At 44.5% G+C, this 12228-nt stretch overlaps 1 protein-coding gene across 1 annotated transcript; it reads right to left on the reverse strand.

Annotated features, from left to right (window-relative positions):
- Window positions 1–950: 950 nt before the first annotated feature.
- On the reverse strand, window positions 951–11409 carry LOC139612044 (protein NLRC3-like). The gene is made up of 7 exons (XM_071467167.1): window positions 11371–11409; window positions 9842–11268; window positions 7716–7889; window positions 5092–5268; window positions 4196–4372; window positions 2420–2593; window positions 951–1566 (listed from the first exon to the last, which is right to left on the reverse strand). The coding sequence occupies exons 1-7, from the start codon at window positions 11407–11409 to the stop codon at window positions 1557–1559; spliced, it is 2178 nt and encodes a 725-aa protein (XP_071323268.1). The 3' UTR covers window positions 951–1556.
- Window positions 11410–12228: the final 819 nt, after the last annotated feature.

The following is a 12228-nucleotide window of genomic DNA, read 5'->3' on the forward strand; positions in this document are numbered from 1 at the left end:
CTGTTTGATTGTCTCACAGAAACCGTTTTGTTCCTTCTTCATGTCCGTGTGTCCTGCCTTTATTTCGGCAGGGATAGCACTGATGCTGGCGTGCAGGGCGTCCATGTCCACAAACTCATTAGTTCACCTGCACAGACAACTTCTTCAGATTCCTGTCGCCATTTCCTTGTCCCTCTTGTTATTTTGACTTACTGTGGTCTTAGCCTTCCTTAGTTTGTATCTCCCCGCACGATTTTTAATAGAACAGGTGTGTAGATTTCTCTGAAATGGAGAAATTGTGGGACCTTTCTTGGAGCTCAAAGATTATGGTACTGCTCGCCTCACCGACATACCTGGAGGTCTCAACATTAATTCTTAAAAACGTCTCTGATCTGCTCTGTAATGAAGACGCTATGATGAGGACATGATGCCGTGTCAGAAGCTTTTGAAAGTGTGACAGGAGGAGACAAACAGAAACTCAGGGTTTGTTGAAGAAAACCTGTTAGAGAGCGGGTTAGCTTGTCAGAGTAAGTTAGAATTGGTAGCTGGTAAGCAGGGAAGTTAAGTTACCACAGTAAGTGAATGACAATTAAAGTGATCTCAGTGTGTGAATCTGAAAACCCAGACTTTCCTCATCTCAGGGTTCAGAAACTCACTAAATCCACTTTCTGAAGTAGACCCTAGGGTGTTGGAAATGAGAAGAAACTAGGAGAACATGAGGCTTCAATGTCTGAGTCAAACTAATCTTCAGAGTTCAAGTCATTTTACTCTGAAATTCCCTCTTCCTGAAATTCCTGGAGACATTCGGGGAGAAGACAAAAAGGACTTAGCTGGACTGACGAGGAGCGACAGAACCAGTGTTACAAAGAGCATCACAACAAACACACAACACAACAATAACACACACAGTCATTTAGGAATAAACTGGCAGCTTTATGGAATAAAAGAGGAGTAAAATATCAAAACAATGACTGATTAAAAACCAGGAATCAAACAGGAAGTAAATATAAAAACATTATTGACCATGAAGGAGAATTTAAAGTCCAGTTAATTCATGATCCATTGCATCAGTGACACTTGTTGACTCAGCATTATAATGGAGAGAACATTTTTCAAGCCTGTCTGAAAACAACACTCACATGTCCATATACACAGTGAAGGAGTTGTTGGTCCGTGTGATTGTTCCTCCTTAACACAACTTGAATGAAGAGATGGAGGATAAAAACAACATGTTCCTCCTGTACAATAATATCTGGTAAAGTTCAGCTGAAGAACATGAGGCTTCAACGTCTGAGTCAAACTAATCTTCAGAGTTCAAGTCATTTTACTGTGAAATTCCCTCTTTGTGAAGCTCAACAAGGAAACTGTTCAGAGCTGAACTTGATGAGCTTTAAGTCCAGAGACACTGATGATGCTCTGTCAGATCCAGAGGAACACACAGGGATGATGGTGGACTGGACTCTGTGTGTGACAGTGGAGCTGTTCTCAGATCAGTTCAGACTGCAGCACTGAGAGTCATCTCCACTTCTTCTGATTCCTCTGTCAGTCACTGCTGGATCAAGCTCTCCTCTCCACTCTCACCACCAGCTGTGTAGAGAAGAAGAAAGCAGAGGAGATGAATCAGTGTTTACAGAGACTCACTTCATCAGTCAGTGATGCAGCAGGGACTTCAGTCCTGTTCAGACCAGATGTGCAGCAGCTGCTTCCTCTCAGCTCTCATGTTAACGTGTTGGAGTGAACACTCTGAGCTGGAAGCTCACAGACCTGCAGAGACGTTCAGCATCAAGTCTGTTCACTCTGCACATTTCACTCAGTCCACAGTGGAAACAAAGTGCTGAGTCAGCAACAGGTCAGTGATGGATTCACTCCTGTTACCTGTCAGCTGATGCCACTTTAAACACAGAGTCTCTGTGTGTTGATCAACATGTGACCTGCTTCTGAAACATCACCTGACTGAACATGGAGGCTGTCACTAAGAGCCAGGGACTGTCAGGCTCCATCACACTGATCTCAGAGCTGTGACACAGATAAAACTGATCAGCTGTTTAGTGTTGAAACCAGAGAACAAACAGTCTCAGATCAGATTGGACAGTTTGATGAATGAGGACACTGTCTCTGTCCATCTGTGAGGCTGTCAGCTGGAATCAGCTTTGTTTCCTGTACACATCAACACAACAACAACAGTCATCTTCACATCAACTCACACACATGATCACAACAAACTTCTGGCTGCTCTGATTGGCTGACTGTTGTCTCTCTCTCTGTCTTTCTGTCCAATCCTGAAGCCTGTCCCCGTTCTCCTCTCACAGCTTCACTGAGGAAAGCAGCCACTGAGGAGGTTGGAGGTTCACAGGAAACACTGGATCTTTGCTCTGATACTAACTGTGTTTAGTACAATACTGCTGAGAGCAGCATGGACTGACTCCGCCCCTCTACTGACCTCAGAGTCTCCAGTCTACAGTCTGGACTCTCCACGAGACCACGGAGATCCTTCAGGGCTGAATACTGCAGGTTATTCCAGCTCAGGTCCAGTTCTCTCAGATGGGAGGGGTTGGACTTCAGAGCTGAGACCAGAGAAGAACAGCTGATCTCTGACAACCTGCAGCCCATCAACCTGAATAAAGAATCAAAGATGTAGATCAATGATTAATAATCAATCAGATTTGTCCTGATCAATGATCTTTGTCTAAAATGAGCAAAGGGACTTTGTCCTTCTGTTATTGTGGATCATCATCATGTCAGTACAACACAACATTGTCAACACAACAGTTGTGTGTGTTGTGTTACAGATGAAAACACATGGTGGTGGTGTTTAGCTCAGTGGGTAAAGCACCCGCCCCATGTGTTGAGGCTATAGTCCTCATTGCGGGCGGCCCCAGTTTGAATCCCGCTCCGAGTGGCCCTTTCCTGCATGTCATTGTCACTCTCTCTGCTTTCCTATTTCCTGTCTTTCTCAACTGCTCTATCAATAAAGGCATAAAAAGGCCAAAAAAAATAATTAAAAAAAGAAAACACACACACAGTTTGAGTTTGAGTTTAGTCCTGACACTTCACTGAAATCTACTGAAAAAAAGAAGATTGTTTCTTCACTTTCTTTGGACAAATATTAGTTGTGAGGATCTTCTGTATGTTGTTGTGATAAAAATGAATTGACTTGAACAACTAACACTGGACATTTTCTCCAGTGGATTTAGAAAACATGAGTCCTCTGACTGAGAGAAATACGAGTGTGTGAGCTGTGAAGGTTGAACTGAAGTGAACAGACATTATTCATGACAAGTGAGTGAAATGAGCTGAAACTGAAGAATCATTCTCAGTCTGAGAGAAGAACAACTGGAAACATGAGACAACAACTATTTACAATGTCATTCATTCATTCACAGTCAATGGATTCAACTTGTGTGTGAAGCTTCATTAGCTGTGGATTCAAGATATAAGATCTACAACAGTGAACTGACCCCAGAGTCTCCAGTCTACAGTCTGGACTCTGCAGAAGACCACACAGACCCTTCACTCCTGGATCCTGCAGGTTCCAGTTTCCACTCAGGTCCAGTTCTCTCAGATGGGAGGGGTTGGACTTCAGAGCTGAGACCAGAGAAGAACAGCTGATCTCTGACAACCTGCAGCTCCTCAATCTGAATAAAGAATCAAAGATGTGAGTTTAGGAGACAAAGTTCCTGCTTGAAACCACAAAGAGTCAAACAGACAAAGTAAAAACAGCTCTCATTAATATTCATGACAACATGCTGCTGCTTCAATAAAGACGTAGTGACTCCACCTCTTCAACTCTGCCAGCTCCACCTGTGGCTTCATCTGTACAAACTCATGTTGTGCAGATTCTACTAAAGATCCTCAAGTTTTCAAAGACAACAAACATGTCAGGCTGAAGTTTGGAGACATGAGAACAAATGTATAGAAATATATGTTCAATTCACTAGTTGAGCCTTATAAAAGAGTCGGGACCATCAGCTATTGATTATAGATCAGTTATTGTCTGACAGATTCAATGTGTTTCTCTTGGTGTTTTAAAAAGTCATGAGGTGAAAGTTGAAGAGAAACAGTCACTGGACTAAAAGCAGAGAAGAAGAAAACAGACTTTACCATGAAGATCCTCAGTGTGGATCAGTATAATATCAGCCTCATGTCTGCAGCTCAGTGTCAACACAACTTTCACATCACATTCATCTCAGCACAGAAAGAAAACATGGAGTCTGACCTCAGAGTCTCCAGTCTACAGTCTGGACTCTGCAGAAAACCACACAGACCCTTCACTCCTGGATCCTTCAGGTTGTGGTTTCCACTCAGGTCCAGTTCTCTCAGATGGGAGGGGTTGGACTTCAGAGCTGAGCCCAGAGAAGAACAGCTGATCTCTGACAACCTGCAGCCCCTCAATCTGAATAAAGAATCAAAGATGTGAGTTTAGGAGACAAAGTTCCTGCTTGAAACCACAAAGAGTCAAACAGACAAAGTAAAAACAGCTCTCATTAATATTCATGACAACATGCTGCTGCTTCAATAAAGACGTAGTGACTCCACCTCTTCAACTCTGCCAGCTCCACCTGTGGCTCCATCTATACAAACTCATGTTGTGCAGATTCTACTAAAGATCCTCAAGTTTTCAAAGACAACAAACATGTCAGGCTGAAGTTTGGAGACATGAGAACAAATGTATAGAAATATATATTAAATTCACTAGTTGATGGAACGGCAGAGACACAGACACCTGGTGACTGAGCTCAAATATTTAACAGTCAAACCTACAGGATTTAAAGTGATGAAACAACCTGTTGCTATGACAACTTGGCTTTGAATACTGGAGTCAGTACAAACATCAAAGAGCCTTATAAAAGTGTTGGGACCATCAGCTATTGATTATAGATCAGTTACTGTCTGACAGATTCAATGTGTTTCTCTTGGTGTTTTAAAAAGTCATGAGGTGAAAGTTGAAGAGAAACAGTCACTGGACTAAAAGCAGAGAAGAAGAAAACAGACTTTACCATGAAGATCCTCAGTGTGGATCAATATAATATCAGCCTCATGTCTGCAGCTCAGTGTCAACACAACTTTCACATCACATTCATCTCAGCACAGAAAGAAAACATGGAGTCTGACCTCAGAGTCTCCAGTCTACAGTCTGGACTCTGCAGAAAACCACACAGACCCTTCACTCCTGGATCCTGCAGGTTCTGGTTTTCACTCAGGTCCAGTTCTCTCAGATGGGAGGGGTTGGACTTCAGAGCTGAGTCCAGAGAAGAACAGCTGATCTCTGACAAACTGCAGCTCCTCAATCTGAATAAAGAATCAAAGATGTAGATCAATGATTGATAATCAATCAGATTTGTCCTGATCAATGATCTTTGTCTAAAATGAGTAGAGTGACTTTGTCCTTCTGTTATTGTGGATCTTCATCATGTCAGCCTTCTACACACATCATCCAAATGTCAGCACAACATTCATACAGCTGTTGATGTGAACACAGGTTGATCAGCTGCTGCTGACCTCAGTTCAGTCTGTAATCAGAGGAGAATCAGAGGATTCACGTCTGTTTAGTCTGTTCCCTCTCTGACACTACAGACATCAGCACAGAAACAAAACACTGAGGACGTGAACAAACAGTGAGAACTCAGTCACACTGTTCAGAACAAACATGGTGGAGCAGCTTCAATGTTCCAAAGTCACCAAACAACTGCACAATGTCACATTTACAGGAGGAGGGAAAAGATTTCTCTGTGTCCACATCTTTAAAGAAGAACTTGTGTTACTGTTGAGAACTTGAGGAGGACGAGTGCTCGGCCTCAGTCTACCACCGGTGTTACAGCCCATTCTGTGAGCCATCAGATTCTGTGACCTGCAGCAACAACCAGTTCACCTTTAGGTAACGTTCAGAGCCTCCTGCTGGAAAACACCACAGATTTATTCAGCTGATCTTCACTGAATGAGGAAGTAGAATTCATCTGATTTTCACATCAACCCCCCAGTGAGGAGCAGACTGAGTGAGGACGGGGTTAATGAAGGTCACAGAGCAGAGATCAAACCTGTGCTCACAGTCCTACAACCCTTCAGCTCAGCACAACGTCCACGGTTTAGGTCTGATAGTTGATGAACAGAGTTTCTCTGAGTGTCAGTGTCAGTCTGCTCTGGTAACTGCTCCTGAACCACAGTCACATGACCACTTGTGTTATTCATGTGATTAGAAGAAGCTCCATTCTTCAAGATCAAGTCTGAGCTTTTGTTGTGTTCACACACAATCAACTAGATATGACATGAAGGACACCTGGAGCGCTTTGAGTTCACAGTGCACAGGTTCAGAGAAGCACAACGTGGACTTGAAGAGAACAGAAGTGAGAGCAGCTCAGTTCAGGTAACAGGGACCAGACTGATCTGCCAACAAAACCCCTACAGCCAACCTCCCCTGGAGCTCAGCTTTCAGAGCAGGCTCCTCTGCCTCTGCTGCCAGCTCTGTGTATCTGAGCTGTTTCCTCTCAGAGGCCGTTTCTCCTGCGTCCTCCCATGGTACTGTCAGCTCCACAACATACACAAGCTGCTGTGTTTCTGACCACAACACAACATCTGCTCTCAGATCAGTGGCAGCTGTCTCCTGAGGAACTAGGAGCTGTTTTCCTGGATCTCCTCTGATTGGCCAGTCCCTCCCTGCCTTCAGCTGCATCACGCCTGTTCAAAGCTGCTTCCTGAGTCCTTCACCCTCACCAACAAATCAAATCCATCTTGTCTCCTTCTGCCTCCAGTGAGTTCACCTCTGAGCTCTGACTCTCAGTGGCTGCTGGGAGACACCTCAGCACCTGCTGATGTCTCCAGGTGTGTGGGCCTGGAGACAGGCTTGTTTTAGCCCCTGATAGAAGGAGCCACATGAAGCTCCACCTGAACATAGAGGACATGTTGGCTCCTCACCTGTTTATTCACTATGATGTTGGGGAGGTGGGAGCTGCTCATAAATTGCTCCCAGCATCAATCTAATCCTTCCTGCCTCCATGTCCCAGCTGAGTTTCCTCTCTTCTCCACTTTCCCGCCTCAGCCACTGGCCCTGCTTTGATCTGGTTTGTGTTGCTCTGAATCACAAACACTGTGACTGCTCTCATCCAGGGGCCGAGTGGGACCCTTCATTTTACCTGGAGATCACCAGTCCCAGCTGTTAATAACACACAAAGACAAACAGCAGCTAACACAAGCACAGGGCTGCTGCCCAACAACTAGCAGCTAGCTATACTAGCCACATTTAATATGAGCTGAGCTAGCAGCTAGCTACAACGCCCCTGCTTAACATTTCAGCTGCCGGCTCTTTACTGGATGTTGAATCTCTCTGTTATTGTGGAACATTTCTCTGCTTCCTCCTCCAGTATTTGTTCTTCTTCATTCTTTTCTGCTCCACCTTTCTCCTTCTCCTTCTGCTGCTGCTTCAGAAAGAGAAGATCTGCAGGCCCCCCCCACTGCAAATATAGACTTGGTAGCGTGTGACGTGCTGGGAGAGACAAGAGGCTGTGAGGCTCAGTTCAGGCTGCAGGATGGTGCAGCGAGGTAGACCACTTTTATATGACACAATATTATTAATCTACACAATAATCAGTCTGGCCCCAGCCCCCAAACGGCCCCCGGGGATTCTTCTGACCCTTTTAAATCCTCAAATAGAAATCCTGAAAATGAGCCAACCAATGAAAACCTGGAACTTCACAGATTTGAACTGAATATAAAACTACAACAGCTCCAGTCAGTGAACTGACCTCAGAGTCTCCAGTCTACAGTTTGGACTCTCCAGTCCAGCACACAGCTGTTTCACTGCTGAATCCTTCAGGTCATTGTGTTTCAGGTCCAGGTGTCTCAGATGGGAGGGGTTGGACTTCAGAGCTGAGGACACGACTTCACAGTGAGTCTCTGAGAGTCCACAACCAACAAGTCTGTGATGAGAGAAAATATAAAATGTGTATAAAATCAGACAGTTTGTAATAAAAGACACTGAAGTTAAAATGCATCTGATGAGAAAAGATGATGATGTGATGAACATCTGCTCTTCACATCTGTGGCTCAGCTCATCTGATCTGATTGTGTTTGACATGAAACAATAATTCTCATCACTCTCTCTCAGACCTGCAGAGTTTCATGGGAATCTTTGTTGTGCAGATGAAGGAGGGAAAATGATGTTACATTTCTGCTTCCATCATATGATTTGATCCAGAGTCAGAATCTTGTTCAGAAAAACAGTTTTATTCTCCACTGTTTTTAAACTGACTCCAGATTGCTTGGCTCTGCTGCCTCTCTGTAGAAGTCAACACACACCACTGCATAAAACACATCTGGCTCATTGTGGTGAATCAGTGGCAGCGCCCACGTTGATCCATGAACAAACTGTCCTCAGTAAAACACTAGTGATCAACACTTAGTGGACTCTACAGTTACAACCTGGAAGCATCTGCTCCGTGCAGCAGCAGAGTCTGATCATGTGGTTTTCACAGAAGGTCCTCACAGAAACATGACACTGAGCTCTGGTGTGTAGAAGAAGACTGAATCCTCCCATTCTGCTCTGATAGATTCACACCTGTGTTCTTGGCTGAAGCTGAACATTTCCTGATACGACTCTCCTCTACAGCAACAAGAGAGAAAACACCTGGGACTTTCTGTCTCATTCAACACAATCTATGGAAAGACTTTAAAGCTCCACCATGACACTTGAAAAAACACAAGTTCACTCTTCAACATGAAAAGTTCAATAATCAATAAAGCTCAGCCTTGATCAGTTCAATACACTCAGGGGTTTACATCTCCACTCTTGGTCTGCTTTGACCAGTTGAGTCATTTCACTGATGTGATGACTTTTCTCTGCTTGTGCAGCTGTTACATTCTGTTTGATCATGAACCATTATCCCATCAGTGTTTGTTGTTACCACAGTGGCTGCTGTTCAGCTCCACTTTTAAAGCAGCTTTCATTGGAGCCCACTGTTTTTGTCTCCTGTGATTTAAAGGGGGGGGCGTCCCCTAACATCCTCCATGCTCGTCATGACTTCAGTCATCTCTGGACAATGATTCAGGTCTTATACAAACTTTACTAAACACCTGCTAGAACCTGCTCATTAGAGCTTCACTGCATTCACTGTTCACTGTCAAACACTGATGACTGTTGTCATAGAAACCTCATGAGTCCTGAACACAGACCTCCACAGATTCATCACTGCTCTCCTGTAACACTGTCACAATGGACAGTTTCAACAAAGTTGAACCAGAGACATCTTCTTTTTTCATTCACACATTCCTCTTCCTCAGAAGAAACTGCTGCCTACATTACCCACAATGCAACTCAACCACCAACCCTCAGCTGTTAGATTAAGGGGGACTACAGAGATCTGGTGTCATCTTCAGACTTTGCCCACGCTTCCTCAGGTGACATCACCTGAGGACATTTATCAGACTGCACAGCTGGAGACACTAAAGGTTTAATACTACTGTTTTCTAAAATGCAGGTGTCCTCCCCAACACCTGGAAACACCTGGAAACACACTGAGGTGTAAGATCAGTGGAGCTGCTTTAATTAGTTTGATCAGGTTTTAATTAAACCAAAAAGACTCAAAACAACACAGAACATTAACAAATCAATGAAGCATCCAACAATTATTACAAATAAACAAAACAAGTGTTTTTATGAACTTAACAGCAGCAATCACAACCAACTGAAACATCTACATTTTGGTGCTCACAGCATTTACAACACCTCCAGAAAAAACACAACTGACCTTTGATTGTTTCAAAGTAAAACTAAGAATAATGAGAATAAATGAAAACTGTGTTTATCTGAATTTGACTCAACCACTGATCTAATCTACTGATTGATAATTATATTGATCATGTCTGGACTCACCGAGCCTTCCTGCAGTTCCTCACAGCTGGGATCAGTCTCCGTCGTCCCTCCTCTGATGTGTTGTACTTGTCCAGGTCCAACTCATCCAGAACCTCCTCTGACATCTGCAGCATGTAGGCCAGAGCTGAGCAGTGGATCTCAGAGAGTTTCTGCTCTGATCTGGTCTCTGACTTCAGGAACTCTTGGATCTCCTGATGAACTGAGTGGTCCTTCATCTCCATCAGACAGTGGAAGATGTTGATGCTTCTGTCAGGAGAGATTTTATCACTGGTCATCTTCTTCAGGTTGTTGATGGCTCTCTGGATGGTTCCTGGACTGTTCTCTGTCTGACCCAGCAGACCTCCTATGAGTCTCTGGTTGGACTCCAGAGAGAGGCCATGAAGGAAGCGAACAAACAGGTCCAGGTGACCATTTTTACTTCTGAGGGATTTCTCCATGGCTGCCCTCAGGAAGACATCCAGAGGTGGATGAATGTTTCTAAACATCCCAGCAATCTTCTTTAAAAAAGGCTTTGAGGTTGACTCTCTATGTTTGTTGTCTTGTCCCAGGAAGTTTTCCAGGACCTCTGTGATCCTGTTGGTGTAACAGTGGAACATGTAGACTGCAGCCAGAAACTCCTGAATGCTCAGATGAACAAAGCAGTAGACTGTTTTCTGGAAGATCACACTCTCTCTTTTGAAGATCTCAGTACAGAGTCCTGAGTACACCGAGGCCTCTGTGACATCCAGACCACACTGCTCCAGGTCTTCTTGGTAGAACATGATGTTTCCTTTCTCCAGATGTTCAAACACCAGCCTCCCCAGCTTCAGAAGAACTTCCCTGTCAGTCTCCATCAGCTCCTGTGGACTCGTCTCATGTCCCTCATCATACTTGAGCTTCTTCCTCTTTGTCTGAACCAGCAGGAAGTGTGAGAACAGGTCAGTCAGGGTCTGGGGCAGCTCTCCTCTCTGCTCTGTAGTCAACACGTGCTCCAGAACTGTAGCAGTGATCCAGCAGAAGACTGGGACTTGACACATGATGTGGAGGCTCCTGGACTTCTTGATGTGTGAGATGGTTCTGCTGGACAGCTCTTCATCACTGGATCTCCTCCTGAAGTACTCCTCCTTCTGGGCGTCAGTGAAGCCTCGTACCTCTGTTACCCTGTCAACACATGTAGGAGGGATCTGATTGGCTGCTGCAGGTCTGGAAGTGATCCAGACCAGAGCCGAGGGAAGCAGATTCCCCTGGATGAGGTTTGTCAGCAGCAGGTTGACTGATGACGTCTGTGTGACATCAGACACAACCTCCCTGTTGTTGAAATCCAGTGAAAGTCTGCTTTCATCCAGGCCGTCCAAGATGAACAGAACTTTACAGACAGCCAGCTGCTCTGCTGTGACCTTCTGTAATGTTGGATGGAAAACATGGAGCAGCCTGAGAAGACTGTACTGCTGCTCAGTCTGTGGTTCTGACCTCTGCAAACACAAACATGTTTTTATTCACATCACATGGATCACTGATCAATTCTCTGATGACAGAGTCATTGTGGGAACTCTCAGCTGACGTCCTGCAGTGATGTCACCATTCAGCATCGCACACTGTACTGAAGGATGGAGGCAACACAGCAGCATCCAGAAACAACACTGTTGTGTCAGTCAGTCATTAAATGTGTCCAGTCTCCAGCTGTTGATGACCTGTCTCACATCAGCTCTAAAGAAGCAGAGTGATACAAAGGTAAGATGAGAGGATCAGATGTCTGTGACCCCGACACTGCCACTGCCACAAATGAAGACAAAACAACATCCTGACTAAAACTAATGGCTGCTGATGTGTCTGCTCTTCTTCTCCATATTGATTCTTTCTCTGGAGTTCAGCTTCATTTCACACAAGGAGGCCTGTGTGTTTCTACATGACTGTGACAACAGCAAACACCACATCCTGCTGCAGGCTTCATCTGACCATCACACAACTTCACTGACAAACACACAGTTTGTCAGAGTTACATCTGCACAGATATCAGTGATGGTAAAGACAGTCTTGTGTGTAATTAAATGATCATTCTGCTGTTGTTCTACATGTTTGTTCTTGACAACAAACCCCATGAAAAGAGCCAAACCAACAGTGTGTGAGTTTGTCACTCAACACTTCTCCCTCCTCTGTCTGTGGCTCTCAGCTCTGAGCCCATTGGTTCCTTCTGAAGACTTAGGGCCTATTTTAACCATCTAGGCTCATGGAGACAGAGCATTTAGGATGTGTCCTCATCCACTTTTGTTAGTTTAACAGTGGACAAACAGTCACAGCACCAGGCGCATGCTTCAAAAGGGTTGTAGTTAGGTCACTAATTTCAATTTAGCAATTCTTAATATGGCCCTTACAGCTGTGATCCCTGACTGATTCTATGTTTCCTCTTT

Source organism: Trachinotus anak, unplaced genomic scaffold (assembly GCF_046630095.1).
Source record: "Trachinotus anak isolate AG129_WGS33_773 ecotype Australia unplaced genomic scaffold, CSIRO_AGI_Tana_v1 ptg000030c, whole genome shotgun sequence".
Taxonomy (NCBI): domain Eukaryota; kingdom Metazoa; phylum Chordata; class Actinopteri; order Carangiformes; family Carangidae; genus Trachinotus; species Trachinotus anak.

What these genes read in the sequence shown, in the direction of transcription:
- LOC139612044 (XM_071467167.1), bottom strand. Translation starts at nt 11,409, where the DNA reads ATGCTGAATGGTGACATCACTGCAGGACGTCAGCTGAGA. An exon ending in TGTAGACTGGAGACTCTGAG is followed by an intron (nt 5,269 to 7,715) that starts GTCAGTTCACTG and finishes TTCTTTATTCAG; the next exon opens with ATTGAGGAGCTGCAGTTTGT. An exon ending in TGTAGACTGGAGACTCTGAG is followed by an intron (nt 4,373 to 5,091) that starts GTCAGACTCCAT and finishes TTCTTTATTCAG; the next exon opens with ATTGAGGGGCTGCAGGTTGT.